At 40.5% G+C, this 24,601-nt stretch overlaps 3 protein-coding genes across 7 annotated transcripts in view; 2 read left to right on the top strand and 1 right to left on the bottom strand.

Moving 5' to 3' along the window:
* RAD17 (RAD17 checkpoint clamp loader component) overlaps positions 1-4,771 on the bottom strand; it is a 40,837-nt gene extending 36,066 nt beyond the window's left edge. The window contains exons 1-4 of one of the 4 annotated variants that reach the window (XM_047729583.1): positions 4,271-4,562; positions 3,912-3,955; positions 2,933-3,039; positions 19-273 (exon numbers count right to left, since the gene is read on the bottom strand). In XM_047729583.1, coding sequence (XP_047585539.1) covers positions 19-273; positions 2,933-2,974 — 297 coding nt within the window. In that variant the 5' untranslated portion in view covers positions 2,975-3,039; positions 3,912-3,955; positions 4,271-4,562. Of the gene's footprint in view, positions 1-18; positions 274-2,932; positions 3,040-3,911; positions 3,956-4,270; positions 4,564-4,751 lie in introns of those variants that run through there. The other 3 variants (XM_047729584.1, XM_047729582.1, XM_047729585.1) reach the window with 3 other exon arrangements.
* AK6 (adenylate kinase 6) lies at positions 4,660-22,836 on the top strand. Of its 2 annotated transcripts, none has more exons than XM_047729595.1 (5): positions 4,660-4,753; positions 5,680-5,772; positions 16,100-16,158; positions 16,489-16,634; positions 22,300-22,836. In XM_047729595.1, the coding sequence occupies exons 1-5, from the start codon at positions 4,726-4,728 to the stop codon at positions 22,490-22,492; spliced, it is 519 nt and encodes a 172-aa protein (XP_047585551.1). In that variant the 5' UTR covers positions 4,660-4,725; the 3' UTR covers positions 22,493-22,836. The 2 variants fall into 2 exon arrangements, with proteins under 2 accessions (XP_047585551.1, XP_047585550.1); XM_047729594.1 differs by having other exon boundaries at positions 4,724-4,834.
* On the top strand, positions 4,697-7,522 carry TAF9 (TATA-box binding protein associated factor 9). The gene is made up of 3 exons (XM_047729593.1): positions 4,697-4,753; positions 5,680-5,772; positions 6,484-7,522. The coding sequence occupies exon 3, from the start codon at positions 6,501-6,503 to the stop codon at positions 7,293-7,295; it is 795 nt and encodes a 264-aa protein (XP_047585549.1). The 5' UTR covers positions 4,697-4,753; positions 5,680-5,772; positions 6,484-6,500; the 3' UTR covers positions 7,296-7,522.
* Positions 22,837-24,601: the final 1,765 nt, after the last annotated feature.

The raw sequence follows: 24,601 nt of genomic DNA, 5'->3' as shown, positions 1-24,601 counted from the left end.
TTGCATCCTTTTTAGTACCTGAGTTTCTGGCTTGTATTTATCCACCCATGGTTCATTTTCAGACAGATATTCTTTTGAATTCTCAAGACCATAAATCTTTTCTGAGGAAGATGGCTTTTCTCTTTTTCTAGCTGGAAATCTGCTACTGTCTAATCTGGAAGGCACATTTTTCCTTCTGTGACTTGAGTTATTCACACCTAATGATGTGGCAGTAATAGAGATGCCTGTATTCTCTGAAAAATCATCAAACGATGGGTCCACCCAGTCTGTTACCTGAAAAAAAAGAAATCATGTAAATATTACATTATCTACCTCTATTCCCTATATAAGTAAACTACTGTCTATAAAAAAACATATTCACATATCTGCAACATTTTATTTTTATTTTTTTAGAAGATTTTATTTATTTGTCAGAGAGAGAGAGTGCACACAAGCAGGGGGAACAACAGGCAGAGAGAAGCAGGCTTCCCTCTGAGCAAGGAGCCTGATGTGGGACTTGATCCCAGGACCCTGAGATCATGACATGAGCCAAAGGCAGATACTTAACCAACTGAGCCACCCAGGCATCCCTATCTGCAACATTTTAAATCGAAACCTCACAAATTAGCTCTTTAAGTAAAACTGGCACTACACATATTAGTTGTTTTTTTACTTCATGGTAAGTACATATGCATACTTGTCCACTTTACCAGGGTAATCACGAATGCCATATAAAGGAATATAGAATACAAACTTAATTCTTTTTACTAATTATAATCTTCCTAGTATAGAATAGGCTGATTCTTCTTAAGCTCATTTGTAGGACTGAAACAGAAACACTAAAATTACGTGCCAAAAAGAAGCAAAACAAAGAAATAAAATATTATTTTAAGCATATATAACTGTAAGAAGAATAAAACTTCTGTCTTGACCAGGTTAATTAATTCACAAACTAAGAACCACTGTAGATATCCAAATAATCCCTAACAGCTTCAGGACTTTGAGAAGATACAGCCTAAGAATCCTGATGTTATGAATAATTTGTAAATATGAACTGATTTTATTCTCTTCAGACCATAAAGCAAATAGTATTTTCATAAAGGGAGGCAGGCTTTCCAGGGATGAGGACTTGTTTCCCAGATTTGTCTAAGAAAACAGAACTGGGATAATAGAACAGCAAAATCAATGGTTCTACTTCATGTTCTTCTGTTTTTTTGAGAAATTGCTGATCTCTCCACATTTCCTCCATCATTCCCTTTCCTTTAGAATCATCTGTAAGTATACACAGATGAAGATAATGAATTCAGCAATTTAAAACTAAAAATACTTTGGTGTATTAAAAAGGTTTTTTTCTGAATAAAAATTTTTATGATGAATTTTCTTAACATTCCTGAAGTATAAATCTAGAAAAACCTAGCTTAGTATGTGGCTTTTGAAATTCCTTGGCTGCCGAATAAGGGGGAACCAAGATTATATTTTCCTTGAAGAACACTCAGCCATAGTTGTGAACCATTTACTAGACAATGCTAAGGAAAAGCAAGCCGGGGTTTAGAACTATCTCAGGAATGAAAGTCACACTTCATTCCCCCTTTAAAGACAGAAGGTTAGGAATACTATCACCAATAAGTAAAGAAATGAAGACCTGTGGGAAAAAATTTCAGTCACAGCCTAAAAATTCATTTCTCCTTCTTCAAAGACTGTCGACAGTACTACAATTTTGGCTCCTCATCTGTTTTTAAGAGTTTAGGGGCACCCGGGTGGCTCAGTCAGTTAAGAATCTGCCTTCGGCTCAGGCCGTGATCCCAGGGTCCTGGGATTGAGCCTTGCATCGAGCACCTGCTAACCAGGGAGCCTGCTTCTCCCTCTGCCCCTCCTTTCTCTTTTTCTCAAATAAATAAAATCTAAAAAACAAACAAGAGTACCTAGGGGCACCTGGGTGGCTCTGTCAGTTGAGCTCGAACTTTTGGTTTCAGCTCAGGTTGTGATCTCAATGTCATGAAATGGAGCCCAGAGTTGGGCTCCACACTCAGCAGAGTCTAAGACTGCCTCTGCCCTCCCTACCCCTGCCCCCGACCCTGGCTCGCACAGGTTCTCGCTCCCAAAATAATACATCTTTAAAAAAAAAAAAAAAAAAAAAGGTAAAAATACCATATTATAATAAAACTTTTGATAGCATATCTGATCTTGCAATTCTGATCTGCAAGTTATTTATATATTTTATAGTTTTATATCTTACATAAACATGGAGTCCTATTTACTGGGGAAAAAAGAAACACCAAAAATTAATAATTTACTTAAGATCAGAGAAAAATAAGATCCACCAGTATGAAAATAACTACCCAGCAAATAAGCATGATACTGACTGACCCCATCCTACGCTATCACTAGCCTTGCTGAGAACTGGCACTCAAAAACATGATTTTTAAGTGGCAGGCCTTGTGGTTAAGCTTTATTTTTATTTATCTATCTTTTTAAAGATGTTATTTATTCATTTGAAAGAGAAAGAGATAGCGAGGAGAGGGGCAGATGGGGAGGGAGAGAAAAGGAGAGAATCCCAAACAAACCCAGCACTGAATGCGGAGTCTGCCACAGAGCTCCATCCCACAACCTTGAGATTATGAGCCAAAACCAAGAGTCAGATGCTCAACTAACAGTGCCACTGTTGCCCCTCGTTGTTACGCTGTAATACTATGACTCATGTTTTTCTTTCTTCTATTGATCTTCCATGCAAGAGTTTTCAGCCTTTCTTCCGACTGAAATTGAAAACTCTTCTTTAAAAATTAAGGTTGTGCTTTTAGTCATTTCACACTTAATATTGCAATTTTTAGATCACCAATTATAACAGATACTGTACACTATTACTTTGACGGCAATAACAAGTCATTAAAAACATACACAAAAATTATCCTTCCTTTTTGGGCAATTATTACATGGCCATTTTAGTGTATCATACCTTTGTAGAAGATACCTTTGGTCTAAGAAAAGTTTTTGACATTATAAACTTTAATAGTTCCCATCCGTAGTATACAACCTGTAGTAGTACATTAAAGTATAATTCACCTAAGGAAACAAAAAAAAAAAATCTCAAATTAGGAAAACTATAAAAAAGAAATATAGTAATATAAACCAATATAATCTACAGTATGATAATGGCTCAAAACTAATGAGAGGACATAGTAAACACAGGTGAAGAGGTCAAATGCTAAAATAAAGTTTACTTTTAATCACTAGAACTGTCAATAATCCACACGTGGTGGTATAACAGTCTTTCATATGAACTCAACATGTATTAGAGAAAACAGAAAAAATGCATTTGACATTTGTGCAGCTTTTGTGCTGAAAGTTAAATTTCCCTCACTTCAAATCACAGTTCCAGGGTTTTTTTCTGCGAAATTTCAAAAAATTTTTCAAAAAAAATTTTCAAAAAAAATTTCTCACCATATAACAAATTCAGATTTTCACTTACTTTGGAAAAAGACTATAAATCTAACTGTATATATTTTCTGTAAGTGTTCTTCTTACTTGAACATACTAGAAAATTTGGGGACAATGTTTTCCGACTTTAATAATTATTCATTGTGTTATATAACTAGTGAATTCACCAGTTTAAAGTGAGCTTGAAGGCGAAGTTTTTAAGGTCTGCAAATTTATAAATTGGAAGGTGTATTTGGACTTTAAGGTTTGGACGCACATATGGTATATAACGTGAAAAGATTCCATACACGAAAAAATAAATTGTACACACACACACACACGCACACACATTGTTCACGATTAAAGAGGTTTTTGCTTTGGAGATTCAAAGAGATACATGGATGGGGAAAAAAAACACACTTGTTGAATAAATACAGTTGTCAGGTCGAAATAAAAGACGCAGACTGTTTTTACGGTCAGGACTCCAGTCGCTCTTTAAAAACAAGACTGACAATTACCTCCTTTAAAAAAGAAGATAACTGTCCCAGATGATGTCAGGTTCCTGAAATGAGATGTCAGAGGAAGAAAAGACCTTCAAGAATATTTCTAGTCTACCCACCACCCGCCCTCACACACTGGACTGGCGATACTAAGCCCAGACACTCGTCCAGCGTAAAGCTACTAATCAGCGGAGAGCGAAGAGGATCTCGCCATGTCCTCACGCCAGGCCAGAATTTTGCACCCCCACCCTCCAACCCCAAATGGAATGGGCAGGTCGGGAGGAGGAGCGAAGACAGCTCGGGGAGGCGTGAAGGCAGAGACGGGTTCGCGTCTCCAAAACATACATAGACCAAAGCCGCAACCACGGCGGCCTTACTTTCCGGGAGCTGCATCCCCTCGTGGCCGGAGAGGAGTGGAGGAGCCAGACTCTGCTCCAGCGGAAAGGCAAGTACCTGGCCCTAGCCGGGCTCAGCGCCGAGCCTCTCGGAGGTCCCGCCTCCCGGGGACCTTCTAGACCGGTCGGCGCTTACGCGACACAGGCAGAAGGGCAGCCGCCAACGGCCCCGGTGGCTTAGGCTTCTACAGCACTGCCTGACCCAAAGCAAGGACCCGACCTGTGCCCCTGCCTTGGACTCTGCGCTGCAAGCATGCTATAGAAGGCCAGGTAACCAATATTCAGTGGCTAGGCGGTGGAGACGGGCCGCGAGCGCCGCGCACCGCCTAGAAGCACCCGGGGCCACTGGCGCTTGCCGCAGCTCGCCGCTTCCGGCTCCTCCCTGTTGTGCGTAAAGCGCGTGGGCCTAGACGCCCGGAGCCAGCGCGGTGAGGACCATGTTGCTTCCGAACATCCTGCTCACCGGTCAGGCGCGCGGCGGGGCGGCGCTGGGTGGCGGGGCAGGCAAAGGGCGTCGAGTGCAGTGGGGCGTCGGACGTCCGAAGGGTGCCGTTCGGTGTTCTGTTTCGAGGCTAGCGGAGGGCCGCGCGGCGTGGCGGTTGTCGGGGCCTCGAAGAGACCGGTTCTTCCGACCGTTGTGGGAGGCGGGGTGGGGGGCGGGGAATGTTGATACTGTTGGACCGAGGTTGCTCGGTGAGAGAGGGAGACTTCTTCAGGTCCTCTTTCTGGCAAACTGCCGAATATTTCGGAATCTGGTTGTTTGTAAAAGTCTGATGGTTGTTTTTTTTTTTTTTCTTTTAATTAGCAGGGTTTGTCTTTAGAGTTTTAGCGAGATAATGTAAGTCGCTCTCAGACCCTTAGTGGATCTTTTAATGCTCCTGGACGCCTTGTCCTTAGGTCTTCCTGGGGCGTATCTCTTTTTCTTTTGTATTTGCCAATTATGGTTGGACAAAAGGGTTCGAATATATATGGCGCAGGGTGATTAACTTGCTGTGTACTTTTGTTGAATTAGCATCAGAAGCTTTTTTATTGTAAAGTTCCCGGGGTGATAGCTGTCTTTCATACTGGTTAAATTTTTTCCCCATAAATAATTTAATTAAACTAAAATAAATGATGGTAACTTGAGATACTTAGTGTTATTCTGGGAGTATCTGTTAACGGTGGCAGGCAGTCTGCGAATTGCTATTAATCCCCCAAGCCCCCCTCCTGATAGATCAGATACACTTGGTGAGATTACCTTATGCAACCGACTTTGAGTAGTTTTGATTAGATTATAGTGTATATTCACAGGGAATTGCTAATTAGGATATTTTTCGCTTCAGTTGTTAAAAACTTGAAGAAGGGTAGATAGGTGGCTAATGTCTAACAAGTATCTATGGCTTGTCTTACAGGTACACCAGGGGTTGGAAAAACCACGCTAGGCAAAGAACTTGCATCAAGATCAGGACTGAAATACATTAATGTGGGTGATTTAGCTCGGGAAGGTAAGGGATGCATTGGTGATGGTTTTTAAAAAAGAGAGAGACTAGATAATAGAGTGTATTATACTTGTCAGAGGGTACAAAAAGCAGAGACAGACCATTAAGGAATTTATGCTCTGTGGGGAACCTGTAGAAGGAGAAAGTAATATATGTGTAGTACTGTCTTCGGTTGTTTTGACCATTTTACCCCATCCTGCCCCACTCTGTTGGCCAGTAGTTCTTCTGATTGGTAATAATTGGGAAGGCTACCATGAAGAGATGGGACATAGGGAGAATGTTTTTGAGATGGGCAAACACATAAAGGTTTGGATGGTATCTGTTGAGATGGTGAGTATAGATCTCACTGGAAGGATATTATTTTGAGCTCTTAGGACATGACTGTTCTATAGTTTCTTAGCTTTGATAGTTGCATGCCTGCACACAACTGCACATTATTCTAAAGTGATAAATGCTTTTATTTTACCTCGTTTTTCTCCCAATTTTTTATCACTCCCTTGTCTTCATTTTTTTTATATTCTATAATTTGTATAGGATAGAAATTTAATAAACTTAAAGGGACCTTAATTAAAATTAAAAAGATTTAACACTTAAAATTTTAAATATATTTTCAAAAATTTAACAGTATTTAAAATTTTTGAAGTTCCTGACAGTTGCTACTAAAGTAACTATTTCAGATTTGATCTAATGTCCGTATTTTTTTCAAATGATCTAAAGTCTGATCAACGGATATCATGGAGTCTGGCAAGATGGCTTCTCCCAAGAGCATGCCGAAAGATGCACAGATGATGGCACAAATCCTGAAGGATATGGGGATTACAGAATATGAGCCAAGAGTTATAAATCAGATGTTGGAGTTTGCCTTCCGATATGTGACCACAATTCTAGATGATGCAAAAATTTATTCCAGCCATGCTAAGAAAGCTACTGTTGATGCAGATGATGTGCGATTGGCCATCCAGTGTCGTGCTGATCAGTCTTTTACCTCTCCTCCCCCAAGAGATTTTTTATTAGATATTGCAAGGCAAAGAAATCAAACTCCTTTGCCATTAATCAAGCCATATTCAGGCCCCAGGTTGCCACCTGATAGATACTGCTTGACCGCTCCAAACTATAGACTTAAGTCTTTACAAAAAAAGGCATCTACCTCTGCGGGAAGAATAACAGTTCCACGGTTAAGTGTTGGTTCAGTTACTAGCAGACCAAGTACTCCCACTCTTGGCACACCAACCCCACAGACCATGTCTGTGTCAACTAAAGTAGGGACTCCAATGTCCCTCACAGGGCAAAGGTTTACAGTACAGATGCCCACTTCACAGTCCCCAACTGTAAAAGCATCAATTCCTGCAACATCCGCAGTTCAGAATGTTCTGATTAATCCATCATTAATTGGGTCCAAAAACATTCTTATTACCACTAACATGGTGTCATCACAAAATACTGCCAATGAATCATCAAATGCAATGAAAAGAAAACGAGAAGATGATGATGATGACGATGATGACGATGATGACTATGATAATTTGTAATCCAGCCTTGATGCTTGTAACATGTATACTTGGTCTTGAATCCATTGTACTAGATTAAACATGCATGCTGGGTATTTTCAAGTTCTGTTGTAGAAAACTTAAATGCTATTTAATGAGTAAATATGGTTATCCTTTCCGATTGAGATGTTGGGTTTTCTTTAATAGGATTAGTAATGGTTATTCATCAGCCTTTAAGTGTAAAAAATAAAACTGTTTTCATCAGTTTGTTGGTATTTTGGCAATTATGTTTTTAGAAGCAGTTTTCTTGCGTGTCACCAACAGGAATAACAGTGACAACAACTTGAAGTACTGGTTTGTTCATAAACACTAGAGTAGTACTTTTAGTGTCTTCAGATGTTTAGATCACAGCATGATCTCTAGTGTGTAAGTCACTCTTATGGCCCCATTTTCTAAGATTGCTGAAGTGTAACCATGTCTCTTTTTTGTAGAGTCCACTTCATCTGTTTGGATTTCTCTTCTTCAGTTACTCAACTTCTTCCTGGGTCCTTTTTTGCTCTCTTTGGTTTTATTTAAGGACCCTTAATGTGTCTCCCAGGATGTCCCCACTTCAGAACTTAATTTTTTTTTCCCGTTATCTCTTTTTGCAGATCAGTTTTGCATATCTTAGCTTTGTCATATTTTTGATACTGTAAGTCAGTATCATGATCATATTTTTAATCCAGGTTTGGTATTTAAGTATAGTGAATAAAACTTAGGTATTGTTTTACATGACCAGTCTCCCATTTTACACCTACATAAAAAAATCTGTTTTTTTTCCTTTGCCTGTTGAACTTTACAGTCTCTGACAAGTGATTTTAGAGTCACATTCAGTTGTCAATTTCAGTCTTCCAGTTTATCTGACCGAATTTAACACTTTTTTTTTTTTAAAGACTTCATTTATTTATTTGACAGATTACAAGTAGGCAGAGAGGCAGGCAGAGAAAACAGGAGGAAGCAGGCTCCCTGCTGAGCAGAGAGCCCGCTGTGGGCTCCATCCCAGGACCCTGAGATCATGACCTGAGCCAAAGGCAGAGACTTTAATCCACTGAGCCACCCAGGCACTCCTGAATTTAACACTTCTTAACTTAAAGAAGTTGCTATATAATCGATTGTGTAGTACTGAGAGAAACAGTAACACTAGACATTTGGTTCCTTTCATACTTGTATTCAACACTATTTTAGCCACTACAACACATCTAAGTGTGTATAGTCCCAAACATCCTCTCTCTATATTTTTTAAAGATTTTATTTATCCATTTGAGAGAATGTGCATGCACAGAGCGGGGGTGGTGGGGAGAGCTGGAGAGGGAAAAGCAGGCTTCCCACTGAACAGGGATTTGGATGGGGGTGGGGGGGGGTTGTTCCTGGGATCCTGGGCTTGAGACTTGAGCCAAAGGCAGATGCTTAACCAACTGAGTCACTCAGGCACCCCTAGGTGATGGTCTTCATAAGGTTTTTCATAATGTACCAGATTGGTTTTTTCCCCCGATGCCATTTGAATATATCTGGAAATCTTTTTTTTTTTTTTTAAAGATTTTTATTTATTTATTTGACAGAGAAATCACAAGTAAGCAGAGAGGCAGGCAGAGAGAGAGGAGGAAGCAGGCTCCCCGCTGAGCAGAAAGCCCGATGTGGGGCTCGAACCCAGGACCCGGGATCATGACCTGAGCCGAAAGCAGCAGCCCAACCCACTGAGCCACCCAGGCGCCCTATATCTGGAAATCTTAACTAGAACATATTTCAAGATAAAATCTTAACTAGAAAATATACTGAGACACCTGTCCTCATTTTTCTCAAATAGTTATATATTTTAAGGGATACCATGTAGCCATCTATAAAGCAGTGGCTCTCAAATAAGTGTGATTTTGCCCTTCAGGGGACATTTGGCAATTTCTGGAGACTTGATAGTCAAGACTGGGGTGGAGGCCAGGGATTCTGTTGAACATCCCACAATTCACAGAATAGCCCCCCACTCCTATAAAAGAATTATTAAGCTCAAAATGTCAGTAGTATTTGAGATTGAGAAACCCTGGTATAAAGAAACAAGACAAAAAAAAAAAAGCCACCCTGATTTTATTTTATTTATTTATTTTTAAAGATTTTATTTATTTGACAGAGATCACAAGTAGGCAGAGAGGCAGGCAGAGAGAGAGGGGTGGGGGAAGCAGGCTCCCCTCTGAGCAGAGAGCCTGATGCGGGGCTCAATCCCAGGACCCTGGGATCATGACCTGAGCCGAAGGCAGAGGCTTAACCCACTGAGCCACCCAGGCACCCTGCCACCCTGATTTTAAATGAATTTGTCTAAATGGAGTTGACAGCCATTCTAGAAATCCTGTTGAAACTAAGAATTCTTAGGTCATGTGGAACCAAGGCAAGAAAAATTAGGTGGGGAATTTTTTTTTTTAAGATTTTATTTATTAGAGCAAGTAAGAGAGAGCACGAGAGGGTAGAAGGTCAGAGGGAGAAGCAGACGCCCTGCGGAGCTGGGAGCCCAATGCGGGACTCCATCCCAGAACTCCGGGATCATGACCTGAGCTGAAGGCAGTCGCTTAACCGACTGAGCCACCCAGGCACCCTAGGTGGGGAATTAAGTTTTTGTTTTTGTTTTTTTTAAATAAAGATTTTTATTTATTTGACAGAAGTAGGCAGAGAGGCAGGCAGAGAGAGAGAGAGGAGGAAGCAGGCTCCCCACTGAGCAAAGAGCCCAATGCGGGGCTCGATCCCAGGACCCTGGAATCAGGGAATTAAGTTTAATAAAATTATTGGGAGTCCTAACTATGGTGTGGCTAAGAATGCTTTTCTTGCCCTTGTTATTTCCAGCCTCAGATTCTTCCTCACTTGATATCCTTTCCCATATGCAATCACTTAGTTGCACTTACCAGCACCCTTAATTTTCCTGCCACAAGTGTATCCGTCTTAAGCCTCTGTTCATAAACCCCAGGATTTCCCATAGGTCTAGACAAAGTGTATTAACATTGGATCCACTGGAAACTTGTAAAGCATAGCAGAGCCCTCAACACTTAAAATCTTTAAAATCTTTTTCTAACCCAGGAGTTGGCAGGCTACTGCTATTTTTTATAGGAACCACACTGCCCGAACACTAGCCCACAAAGCATGAAGTATTTACTGTCTGGCCTTTTACAGAAAAAGTTTTGCTATCCTGGCTCTAACCCCTTTATCCCATTTTCCTCCCCTCCACTGGAAGGCTTTGAAACTAACCTATTTGTCCCCTCCGGCACTGCTATCTCCCAGTCTGCATATGATCTCCCTCCCACCATATACATCCTTTTTTAAGATTTTATTTTATTTATTTATTTATTTATTTATTTATTTATTTATTTGAGAGGGAGAGAGAGCGCGCGCACACACACATGGGGAGGGGCAGAAGGAGAAGCAGACTCCCCGCGGAGCAGGGAACTGATGTGGGAGCTCAATTCTAGGATCACAGCTGGAGCCAGGGCAGACTCTTAAGTGACTGAGCCACCTAGGTGCCCCCTACCATATACTTCTTTCCCAATAATTTCACTGCAGCTATATTGTTACTTTGCCCCTGACTTTAGTAATCTCATCCCCTCTGAACTAGTCACTCCCTTTAAAAGAGATACCCACTAAAGGTAACCACCTTGGTAGTTCCCAGACCTCTCCAAACTAATAAGACTTAAAAAACACATGCTCTGAAGTCCTACCTGACTACTTGCCCACTCTTGATTCCTGTTCCCCACATAGGGACACATTCAAACACTACACAAATGCATTTGCCCTGTAAATCTTGATGGTTTGCCTAAAAAATTGATATGGTACTCATCCCATTTTCAAGCCCATTTCCAGTGAATCTCTTACTCTTTGCATCTTTTCCTTCCCTCTTTGTTATGTCCTTTAAAAAAAAGAGGGAGATGGAATAAACAAGACTTGACCTTTTTCTGTTGAAGTCCATCCTCCCTAATGATGAACTGGTCATAGTTTACCTTCAGCCTTCCCTGCAGCCACTTCCCTAGGTCCCGTTCAGTCTACACTCTGCGCACTTACTGTTCCTCAGACCCTGGGAATTGACCTCCATGTCTTTATACGTGCTATTCCCTTCACCTATAAGTGCTCTTCCTTACCTGCCCTATAAACAACTCTTTAAAAGGCCCAACTCAAATGTCACATTTTGGTGCTCTCTAACTTTTTTTTTTTTTTTTTAAAGATTGTATTTATTTATTTGTCAGAGAGAGAGAGGGAGAGAGAGCAAGCACAGGCAGACAGAATGGCAGCCAGAGGCAGAGGGAGAAGCAGGCTCCCTGATGAGCAAGGAGCCCGATGCGGGACTCGATCCCAGGACGCTGGGATCATGACCTGAGCCGAAGGCAGCTGCTTAACCAACTGAACCACCCAGGCGTCCCGGTGCTCTCTAACTTTTTAAAGTAGATTTCATTGTGCTTTTCTCTACATAAAAGGTCAGGTATCAAAATACTCAATCCTTCTAAACCAATTAACTTCTTGGTACTAGTTGCATCACAGACATAAGCTTCTTGTTGGATTGAAGTAAATGTGGTAAATATGTTTCCAGAGTAAGAAATCTGAGGGTTACCTGGCTAGCTCCATGGACAGAGCATGCAACTCTAGATCTCAGGGTTGTGAGTTCAGGTCCCATGTTGGGCATGGAGTCTACTTAAAAATTAGGGGCACCTCGGTGGCCCAGTCAGTTAAGCATCTGCCTTCGGTTTGGGTCATGATTCCAGGGTCCTGGGATTTAGCCCCACGTCAGGCTCCCTGCTCAGTGGGGAGTCTGCTTCCCCTTCTCCTTCTGCACCTCCCCCATCCCTGCTCGTGGGCTCTCATTCAAGGTCTCTCTCAAATCTTTTTAAAAACTGTATAAAGTAAGAAATCTGAAAATGTTTTAAGTACTGGCGACAGCATCAAAATAGATAGCATTCCAATATTAAATAACAGCTTTCATGTGAGTGTATTAATTCTGGGATGGCAGTTAAAATGTAATGATTTTATAGTTTAACTACAGCTGGAAAGATCTTTTGAGGTAAGGACTTACCATTTAACTGGCCCCACAATCAATTTTTCTTCTCCAACTAACCTATCTTTAAATAAATCATAAAACTTTGTTAAGAAAATTAATTTTCTAAGCTTTTGGTAGTTTAATCAATTCAAGCCTTTTCATCTCTTCTAGATTAGGGTCCTATATATATACAACTCTAAATTTGACTTCCAACTGAAACTTTCTAAAGTAGCATACGTTAAAGAAAAAAAAAATTACAAGTAGCATAGGTTTTTCCCTTTTTGGGGGGAAATCTGAAATGAAGTTTAGAATCCATTTCTTCATTCCTTATGGTACAGGTTATAACCATCAGTCATCTAAAATTCTGCAGTAGCCTTGATTTGGTGTCCCTGCTTCTGGATTTGTTTCCTTTCAACTCATTCTCTACAGAGAAACCAAAATTATTATTATTTTTTTTAAAGATTTTATTTATTCATTTGACAGAGAGATCACAAGCAGGCAGAGAGGCAGGCAGAGAGAGAGGAGGAAGCAGGCTCCCTGCTGAGCAGAGAGCCCGATGCGGGGCTCGATCCCAGGACTCTGAGATCATGACCCGAGCCGAAGGCAGCAGCTTAACCCACTGAGCCACCCAGGCGCCCCAAAATTATTTTTAAATATTTGTAATTGATCATGTCATTTCATGATTAAAATGCTTTAATGATTTTACTTTGCTTTGGGATAAAGTCTAACTCTGCAACTGTTAAGGACCTTTTTGATCTGGCCTCAATTTACCCGACTCCTTATCATCTATTTCCCAACTAGTCTAAGAGACTTTCCCTCCCCTGAGTCTTCCCCTCCTAATTCTCTCTGGCTTTGAATACCTTCTCTGTTGAAAATAGTCTTCCCTGGGTGGCTCAGTGGGTTAAGCCTTTGCCTTCAGCTCAGGTCATGATCTCAGGGTCTTGGCATCGAGCCCCAAATCAGGCTCTCTGCTCAGCAGGGAGCCTGCTTCCCTCTCTCTCTCTCCCTGCCTCTCTGCCTACTTGTGATCTCTGTCAAATAAATAAATAAAATCTTTAAAAAAAGAAAATAGTTTTCCCTACTTTTATCCCTTTGGTAACTGCTCCAAGTCTCCCCTTAAAAGTCACTTCCTCGGGGGGCGTCTGGGTGGCTCAGTGGGTTAAAGCCTCTGCCTTCGGCTCAGGTCATGATCCCAGGGTCCTGGGATCGAGCTCCATGTCGGGCTCTCTGCTCAGCGGGGAGCCTGCTTCCCTTCCTCTCTCTCTCTGCCTGCCTCTCTGCCTACTTGTGGTCTCTGTCTGTCAAATAAATAAATAAAATCTTTAAAAAAAAAAAAAAGTCACTTCCTCCAGGAAGCCTCCCCTAATATTCCATGTTTATGTTCCTAACATAATAGGTGTCCATACTTTTGCCCTTCTAACACCATGAATTATAACATTAAAGTATCATCCTGATATAATTTCCAGGTTACTTGTCTGTCCTCTCTTTTTATTGTAAACTTTTTAATGTAAACTTTTTATTGTAAAATTTTCCCTTTTTGAGGGAAAGATATGTTTGCCCTCCTGGTCATTTTGTTCACTATTAAATCCTTATTACCCCTACAGACACCTGTAAAGGTTATTTGATAATTTTTTTTTAATGAACGTTTGAAAGCTTGGATTACACTGTTCAACTACATTAACATGATTTAAGAAATCCTGCATCTCAGCATTGCAGTCAACTTTAATTCTAATTTAATATTGCAGTAGTTGTCCTTATTTTCAACAACATATATTTTTAATGATTTCACTAGTCTTAAGAGTCAAGGGTTTAGGAGGTGCCTGGGTGGCTCAGTGGGTTAAGCCTCTGCCTTCGGCTCAGGTCAGGATCCCAGGGTCCGAGGCCCGTATCAGGCTCTCTGCTCAGCAGGGAGCCTGCTTCCCCCTCTCTCTCTGCCTGCCTCCCTGCCTGCTTGTGATCTCTGTCTCTCAAATAAACAAAATCTTTAAAAAAAAAAAAAAAGAGTCAGGGGTTTAAATATGAAGGAACATTAATATTCACTTACTTCAGATTATGACATAGTACAGAATCAGCAGAAGGTATTAGATTTTGTTGCACTGTAAAAATAATACACAGAAAAGGTACTCCAAATCCTAATTTATTTCCATCTTTTTTCTTCTAATCTTTGGCCCTGTTGCAGACTACTTTGAATTCTGCTTTTTATGTTTTACCCCTTGTGTTAATAAGCATTATCATGTGCAACCTAGTGTATACTACATATTACTACCTTAGTATTTCCTTAGCTTTAATTATATTTCATCAAATTAGAAAACAGAGATTTTAAGTATTTCCCTATTGTTGAATTTTTAAAAATCATTTTATCACTTAAAATTTTTTCAGGTTTGGGGTGCCTGGGTGGCTCAGTGGGTTAAAGCCTCTGCCTTCAGCTCAGGTCATGATCCCAGGGTCCTGGGATCGAGCCCCTCATTGGGCTCCCTGCTCAGCGGGGAGCCTACTTCCCCCCCTCTCTGTCTGTCTGCCTCTTTGCCTACTTGTGATCTCTGTCTGTCAAATAAATAAATAAAATCTTTAAAAAAAAATTTCAGGTTAGAAGTTAAGTGGTGGAGGAAATCTATCAATGGCATGACATTTTTCTTTTTAAAATTATTTTAAAAATACGTTTTAATATACTATATATGTATGTAATTAATGCAACAGGCATAAAAAGGCTCATTTTAGTTTGCATCTCTTTAATAGCTGGGAAAGTCCATTTTTTCATGGTATGTTTACTAATTATCTTTTCCATCTTGTGGGAACTCTTATTTGTTAAGCTACTTATTTTTATCTTGATTTTGAAGGTCATTATATAATCTACATTTCAGTCCTTTGTCCTACTACAAAAATTTCTCCCAGTCTGTTATTTTTCTAGGTACATTATTTTTCATTGAACAGAGATTTAACTTTTCTTTTTTTGATATTTAACATTTTATGTGTTTTATTTAGTCATTGTATTCTTTCACAAACTCAAATGAATCATTCCCTTATAGATTAAATTTTCCACTAGTTATCTTTGGAATTAAAAAATTAGCTCTTAAAAAAAATTAGCTCTTTAATTCACCTAGTTTATAATATAAAGGATTTAGATTATTTTCTAAATTGTTAACCAGTTTTCCCTCTGTCAAGCAGTTTAATTTTTTTAGCTAGAGTTTCTGTGGGTTGAGCAATAATCCAGGGAAGCAAAGGCCACACTAAGGTGCTCAAGAGGTGGCGCTTATGCCCAGCATCTGTCCATATACCCTCCAGGCTCTGTGCCTCCCTCAAGGACTACTCTTTTGTTACTTCAGAACTCATGCTTGTTTTAACCTAATTTCAACCTTTCCTAAAATAGGTAAGATTTTATTTATTCTAGAGAAAAAAACACACATATGTGCCAGCAGAGAGGAGACAATCTGCTGAGCACAGAGCCTGTTATTGTGGGGCTCAATCCCCTCTTCCCACCAAACGGTAGCTTAACCAAAAACAAAATACAGTCCTCTTCCAACAGTCCCAAGAATTCTGAAATTATTCATTCTTTTTAGTTGGTTTCAATTTTGATAACTAAAACTGGTATCAGACTGACTGCTGTCCGTTTCCTTCTGGATAAAATTCTAATTTATCAGTATTGCTCTTCACATTTGGTGTCCATGTGACATCTACTGTGTTAGTGCCCTCGTCAGTCTCTAAAAGAGTAATTGGTGATGTATTTCCCAAAATATAAAATTAACTGAAGACTACTGAAAGTTACTTAGAAAATACTACTTTTCTTTAAAATGCCAATGTAAATCTCTTTTAGGGCAGTTATATGATGGCTATGATGAAGAGTATGAATGCCCCATTTTAGATGAAGATAGAGTAAGTACAATTTTTATTTATAAAGTATAAATTTTTATTTATAAAGTATACTTTTTTTGTTTGTGTTGAGAGAGAGAGAGAACACAAGGGGAGGAGTAGGAGCAGAGGGAGAGTGTGAGAGACTCTTAAGCAGGCTTCATGTCCAGCGTGGAGCCTGACACCGGGCTTGATCTCACAAACCTGAGATCATGACCTGAGATGAAATAAAAAATTGGACACATAACCCACTGAGTCACCCAGGTGCTCCTATAAAGTATACTTCTTAAAATTTAATAGGAAAGTTGACCTCATTTTTTTAAGAGGAGCATTCTTTTTCTCCCTTTCTCACAGGTAGTTGATGAATTGGAAAACCAAATGAGTGAAGGTGGAGTTATTGTTGATTACCATGGTTGTGATTTCTTCCCTGAACGCTGGTTTCATATAGTTTTTGTGCTGCAAGCAGATAACAGTGTATTGTACAAAAGACTTGAAACAAGGTAAGAAAGGAAAAACACTGAATTCTTTTTTTTTAAAGATTTTATTTATTTATTTGACAGACAGAGATTACAAGTAGGCAGAGAGGCAGGCAGAGAGAGAGGAGGAAGCAGGCTCCCTGCGGAGCAGAGATCCCAATGTGGAGCTCGATCCCAGGACTCTGAGATCATGACCTGAGCCGAAGGCAGAGGCTTTAACCCACTGAGCCACCCAGGCGCCCCAAAACACTGAATTCTTAAAGTATGATATAAAACTTTATTCGGATTCCTGAAATTGGCCAGTACTACCATGAGAAAGGAGTCTATTTGAAAATGTGACGCTTGGTCTCTTGTTATAAACCATGTCTGTGTGGTACCAATGTTCTGAGTCCAAAAGAAAAAGATGCTTGTGGGGCGCCTGGGTGGCTCAGTTGGTTAAGCGACTGCCTTCGGCTCAGGTCATGATCCTGGAGTCCCAGGATCGAGTCCCGCATCGGGCTCCCTGCTCGGCAGGGAGTCTGCTTCTCCCGCTGACCTCTCTCTCTCTCTCTCATTCTCTCTCTCTCTCAAATAAATAAAATCTTTAAAAAAAAAAAAAAAAAAAGAAAAAATGCTTGTGTAAAACACAGGCAGTAATTTATACCTGAGTAAATGAATACTGCAATTGACAGATTGATTCAGTAAAATATACTATACAGCAACCCTATTTAGTCATACTCTTTCCTTAATGTAAAACCTTGCTGGGAAAACAGCCAAGCCAAGAACATACTCTCGAGAACTGGATGAACATTACCCCTCCTTCATTATCCCCTCAACATGAGTGGGAGAGTTTATGAGAAACAGACATGATAAATCAACATTTCACCACCTTTAAAATATATTTGAGTTGGTCTCTCCAAGAGGACATCAGACTTAATCCAGTATAACCAAAACAGAAATTTTTATGGGAAATGTTTTTCCACTGTCTTTTGATTCAAGCTGGGAAAGATGGAGGTTCTAGAGGGGTTTACAAGGCAATCTCAGAAGGAAAGCTCTGAAAGTTTGCCCCTAAGTTCAGGTTTAGAATTTGAAGGTCAGACTGTCAGTGGTAGTCAGCTTTGACTAACCATCACTGCATGGGATACTTGCAAAATCCTTGCACCAAGGAATATAGTAGCAAATATACAGGAAGGTTGGAGTTAGACCTAAAACTATAATCATCTTTCTCTTGGCAGTGAAAAGCCATTAAAAGTATTTTAAATGAGAAGTAAGAGAGATCATAATAGTACACATTCCTTTTCTCAAACAGGGCAATTTAAATTTTTTATTAAAAATTACTGTTTTGGGGGCGCCTGGGTGGCTCAGTGGGTTGGAGCCTCTGCCTTCGGCTCAGGTCATGATCTCAGGGTCCTGGGATCGGGCCCCACATCGGGCTCTCTGCTCCGCGGGGAGCCTGCTTCCTCCTCTCTCTGTGCCTGCCTCTCTGCCTCCTTGTGATTTCTGTCTGTCAAATAAATAAATAAATCTTAAAAAAAAATTAAAAAAAAAATTACTGTTTTGGGGCATGTGGCTGGCTCAGTCAGTACAGCATGTGACTCTTGAACTTGGGGTTGTAAGTTAGAGCTCCAGGTTAGGTGTAGAGATTACTTAAAAATAAAATCTTAAAAAAAAATCACTGTTTTATGTAAATAGGGGAAGACTGACAAGGTCTGAAAAAGCTATGAGAGAGCTATTCTTGTTTTTAGCCACGAAAAAGTTACAACGTAATCACCTTTAAAAAAACAGCTTTAGGGCGCCTGGGTGGCTCAGTGGGTTAAGCCGCTGCCTTCAGCTCAGGTCATGATCCCAGGTCCTGGGTTCGAGCCCCACATCAGGCTTTCTGCTCAGCAGAGAGCCTGCTTCCTCCTCTCTCTCTGCCTGCCTCTCTGCTTACTTGTGATTTCTCTCTGTCAAATAAATAAATAAAATCTTAAAAAAAAAAAACAGCTTTATTTTTTGAGATATGTTCTTATTGAGATAAGTTCACATATATAAAATGTACCCATTTGAAGCATACAATTCAATGGTTTTTAGTATATTCACAGAATTATGCATCCATTACTACAACCAATTTTAGAAAATGCTCATTGTCCCCCTCCTCCCAAAAAACCCATACCCATTAGCAGTCACTCTGCATATATCCCCAGTCCCTCAGTCCTAGGCAACTGGTAATTTACCTTTTGTCTCTGTAGATCTGCCTATTCTGGACGTTTTCTATAAATGAAATCAATATGTGGTCTTTTGTGGCTTCTTTTATTTAGCATAATGTTTCAGGGTTCATCTGTGTTGCAGCACATATCAGTATTTCATTTGTTTTATTTATTTATTTATTTATTTTTTTAAAAGATTTTATTTATTTATTTGAGAGAGAGACAGTGAGAGAGAGCATGAGCTAGGAGAAGGTCAGAGAGAGAAGCAGACTCCCCGTGGAGCTGGGAGCCCGATGCGGGACTCGATCCCGGGACTCCAGGATCATGACCTGAGCCGAAGGCAGTCGTCCAACCAACTGAGCCACCCAGGCGTCCTTCTTTTGTTGTTTTAATCAAATACTATTCCATTGTATGGATATACCATATTTTATTTATCCATTTATCAGATTATAGATGTTTTGGTTGTTTCCATTTTTGGCTATTATAAATAATTCTGCTATGAACATCCATGCCTCTGGTTTGTGTGGACATTATATGTTCATTTATCTTGGATATGGAATTTTAAGAATGGGACTGCTGGACGATATGGTAACACATGTTTAACATTTTGAGGAACTGTTAGACTATTTTCCAAAGTGGCTGCACCAGTTTACCTTCCCAAGAGCAATGTATGAAGGCTCTAGTATTTCCACATCCTTGCGAACACTGGTTATCTCTTTTTTATTGTAGCCTACCCAGTGGATATAAAGTAGTATCTCATTGTGGTTTTGATTTGCATTTCTTTGATCACTAATGATGTTGCACAAGGGCTGGAATTTGAGGGAAAGAGTGCCAGTTTGAGCCCTTGGCAATGTGAGGTGAAGGCATGTTGACCTGGCACTGAGCAGGTGGCAGGCCGTGCACGCCAACTCGGGCAGGAGAGTGGCTGGACTATGAATTTAGGACCCACAGACCGATGGCATCCTGTGTGACAGGGATGTGGCTGGTTTTGCTTTTAACTTTAGTTATTCTGGGAAACTCTATCTCTCCTTCTATTCTAAATGAAAGCCTTGCTGGATACAGTATTCTTGTCTGTAGATTTTTTCCTTTTAGCCATTGGAATTTATCATGCTGCTTTCTTCTGGCCTGCAGAGTTTCTGCTGAAAAACCCAGGGATAGCCGTTATGAGGCTTCTCTTCTATGTCACTGCTTTCCTTTCTCTTGCTGCTTCTAAAATTCTCTCTTTATCACTACTTTTGGCTATCTTATTTACTTTGTGTCTTGGTGCAGACCTCTTTGGGTTGGTTTTGTTGGGGGGCTCTCTGTGCCTCCTGGATCTGGATTTCTTTCCTCCCCCAGGTTCAGGAAGTTTTTTAGCTATTATTTCTTCGGACAAATCTTCTGCCCCCTTTTCTTGCTCTTCTCCTTCTGGGATTCCTGTCATGTGACTGATACGCTTGACAGTGTTGCTGAGTTTCCTGGGTCTGTTCTCATTTTGCATATTTTTTCCCCTCTGATCTGCTCAGCATGATTACTTTCCATGACTCTGTCCTCCAGGTTGCTGATCCGTTCTTCTACTTCCTCTTGTTTGCTATTTATTCCAGGTGGTCTATTTTTATTTCCATTTAGTGAATCCAATAGCTCTAATTGGTTCTTTTCTACGTCTGCTGTTTCTTGACGAGTGCAGGGGGGGGGGCTCTCATGCATCTTTATGAGCATTACTTTAAATTCACTATCAAACATATTACTCATCTCCATTTTGTTTAGGTCTCTGGCTGTGATTTTGTTCTGCTCTTTCACTTGGGACATATTCCTCTGTCTCTTGCTAATTCTATTGCTGTGTCTGTTTTTCTGTGTTAGGAAAGTCAGCTGTGTCTCCCGCACTTGAAAGTAGAGGCTTTATGAAGAAGAGGTCCCACAGTGCAGCGTCTCCTGTTCCCCAGAACCTGGCACTTCAGGGGTGTTTCCGATCTGTGTTGCTAAAGGGGTGTCCTGCCTTTCCGGTGGAGCTGTGTTTGCCTTCAGTCCAGCCTGTGATGGTTCTCTGTCTGTTGTGGGCAGAGTCTGTTCCCTGTGGTATTAGTGGGCCAGTTGGGGGTTGCCTTGAGCTTACGCTGAGTCAGACCAGGTGTTTACTGGAGATGAAGGAGCACCAAACTGCAGGCATTTTCCCTGTGTTGTCCCCTCAGAAGCTTTTGGTGGTTGGTGGGGCCTGTAGTCAAGACCAGCTGCCTACCCCCAGCCCACTGCTGGGGTCACAGTCAGACTGGTGTGTGGTTCTCCTCCCCCTCCCTGGAGCAGGACTCACTCTGGAGTGGTGCTGGCCTTGTCTGGGCTGTGCGCACACTGGCAGGCTTGTGGCAGCGCCTTGATGGGATCTGGCCAAGAGTGATCGGAGAGGGTGGATCTGCTTCACTGTGGTCTCTTGTCTATGTCAGGCCGTGGAGAGTTTGTTCTACCAGCTTCCCGGTTGCTTTCTGGGTTATTAATGCCGATGTAGGTGCTCTCTAGGCCACCACGCAGCAAGAGGTGATCCCAGGATCCTCCTACTCTGCCATCTTCCTAGCAACCTCTCATAAGTATTCCATTTTTTTATAAAGAGTTTACTTTTCAGTAATCTCTGCATCCAATGTGGGGCTCAAATTTATAACACTGAGATCAAGAATTACATGCTCCAGGGCATCTGGGTGGCTCAGTCATTGAGCGTCTGCCTTGGGCTCAGGTCATGGTCCCAGGGTCCTGGGATCGAGCCCCACATCGGGCTTCCTGCTCAGCGGGAAGCCTGCTTCTCCCTCTCCTACTCTCCCTGCTTGTGTTCCCTCTCTCACTGTGTTTCTGTCAAATAAATAAAATCTTAAAAAAAAAAAAAAAAGAATCACATGCACCACCAACTGAGCTAGCCGGGCACCCCCCATGAGTATTTCATTTTTATATGCCATCTAGTTATTTTATCTGTCTATATCTTAGCTCCTCTAATGCTTTAAAAATTTTTTTTTAATTCTTTTTTAAGATTTTATTTATTTATTTGATAGAAAGAGAGAGAGATCACAAGTAGGCAGAGAGGCAGGCAGAGAGAAAGAGGGGGAAGCAGGCTCCCCACCGAGCAGAGAGCCCTATGCAAGGCTCGATCCCAGGACCCTGAGATCATGACCTGAGCTAAAGGCAGAGGCCCAACCCACTGAGCCACCCAGGCACCCCTCTCTAATGCTTTTTAAATCTAGGACCACAGCTATAGCCTTATTTATCTTATAACTCAATATCTGGCTTGAGGTAGGTAGATATGTTTGCTAATTGAGTGGATGACAAACCGTGTGGAGAAAATTAAGATAAACCTAAACACTGAACCTTTGTTTAACCCTCTTGTCAAAAAAGTCTCTCATATTACAAGTGCCAATCTATTTTTCTTGAGGTAAACAGGCTACAAGAAATATTTTTGCATGATTTTTCAAGTATTTAAAAGTGTCCAGTTTCTAGTGTGTTTCTAAAATTCCAGTTAAGGTATTTCAGTTTGCTTTTTGTTTTATCTTCTCATTGTCTTCTAGGGGTTATAATGAAAAGAAACTAAAAGACAATATTCAGTGTGAAATTTTTCAAGTTCTTTATGAAGAAGCATTAGCATCGTACAAGGAAGAAATAGTACATCAACTGCCCAGCAATAAACCAGAAGATCTAGAAGATAATATCAATCAGATATTGAAGTGGATTGAGCAGTGGATAAAGGATCATAGCTCCTGACTTACAAAACTGGCCACTTTATAACCGCTCTTGTTATATCCCTGCCATAATGAATAAATTGTCCAATTATCAGTAAAACTTCTTTATTAAGATTGTGCTGCAGGTCTAGTAGATGGATAATCTAAAGGTTTATGTTTGGGCTTTTTTCTTCCATGAGAAAGCAAAACATTCTCAAGTATAGTATATATAATATCATTAAGGATTTAGAGTAAAAACTGTCATCTTAAATGCTTCACCTGCTAAAGAATAAATAAATCTGACCAAAGGGGTAGCTATCTTCTAAGCTGATTGCAAAAGAAAACAAAGATGATCCCTTAAAATAAAAATTAAGACTAAGGATAAAACATCAGAGTTTTTCATTTTTATTTCTTAAATTAAAAAAACAGAAACACGATTAAGTAGTAATAAAATCAAAAGGTACAAAAGAGTATCCTGGAAAAGTGGGTTTCCCTTCCACGCTGCCCCTATTCTTCAGCCACCCAGATCCCCTCCCTTTAGGAAGTAATGTTGTTGGTTTCCTATGTCTCTTTCCAAGAGATTTTATCCCTGAGAAGTGTGTGTTTGTGTATGTTAGTTTCTTTAAGCATGTGGCAGCATGCGATGTATGCTGTTCTGTATTTTCTTTTTTTCATTAAATGTATTTTGGAGAGTATGTCATCTCAGAACATACAGAGAGCCCTATTCTTTTAAGATAAAATTCACCATTTAAAAGTGCACAATTGACTGGCTTTTATTATAACACAATAATGGGCAACGATCACACATCAACTGTCACTAATTCCATATATGACATTTTTCTCATCCCACCCAAAAGAAGTCCCTACTATTAGCAGTCACTTCCCATTTTTTCCCCCTGGAATCACTGCTTTACTTTGTCTACATGGATTTGCATATCCTGGGCATTTCATATAAATGCAGTTATACAGTATGTGGTCTTTTGTGCCTGGCTTCTCTGACTTAGCATAGTATTTTAAAAGTCATCCATGTTGTAGCCTATACCAGTACCTCATTCCTTCTTATCATCAAATAATATTCCGCTGTATGTACCATATTTTGTTTATGCATTCTATCAGTTATACAGCTGGGTTGTATCCATTCTGGGTATTATGAATTATGCTATGAACATTTATGCACACAGTTTTTTGTGGATGTAGGTTTTCAATTCTCTTGGGTATACAGGGAAATTGCTGGGCCATACTAAAACTGAGCTTAACTTTTTTTTTTTTAAGGTTTTTATTTATTTATTTGACAGAGATCACAAGTAGGCAGAGAGGCAGGCAGAGAGGAGGAAGCAGGCTTCCCACTGAGCAGAGAGCCCGACGTGGGGCTCGATCCCAGGATCCTGGGACCATGACCTGAGCCAAAGGCAGAGGCTTTAACCCACTGAGCCACCCAGGCGCTCCTGAGTTTAACTTTTTGAGGACATACCAAACTTTTTGCAAAGTGGTTACATAACTTTACATTCCCACTATCTATGTAATAGGCATCTAATTTCTCCACATCCTTGCCAACACTTGCTACTGTTTATCTAATAGCCATCCTGTAAATGAAATAGTCATATTTGATTTTGGTCTTCAGTGGTCTTCATTTTGGTTCATTTGGGGGTGGAGTGGGGGAATGGACTGGCCCACGGAGATGGAGATAGAGAATCCCACGCAGGCTCCACACCCATGCTGAGCTGGATCTCACAACCCTGAGATCATGATCTGAGGCAAAATCAGGAGTCAGAGGCTTAACTGACTGAAACACGCACGCACCCTGGGCTTCTTTTCATATGCCTATTAGTCATTCTGACATCATCTTTGGATCCCTATTTTTTTTCTTAAGTTTTATTTATTTCAGTAATCTCTACACCCAGTGTAGGGCTCAGACTCAAGGACCCCGAGATTAAGAGTCCTGTCTGTGCTCTTACAAATCAAACAGCCAGGAGCCTCTGGATCCCTAATGTTTTAAACATTTGCACAGAAGTCCATTTAGGATGTGCTGTGATTGGTTTAATCAGTCCCCTACTGATGGACATTTAGGTTGTTTCCAGCTTTTTACTATTACAATGTTGCCAAGAATAGAAAGACTAACATATATATTACTGTATGCCAAGAACTCTTTAAA

This window comes from Lutra lutra, chromosome 5 (genome assembly GCF_902655055.1).
Source record: "Lutra lutra chromosome 5, mLutLut1.2, whole genome shotgun sequence".
NCBI lineage: Eukaryota > Metazoa > Chordata > Mammalia > Carnivora > Mustelidae > Lutra > Lutra lutra.
Note: the sequence above shows the minus strand (reverse complement) of the source record. Positions and strands in the feature narration are given on the sequence as shown.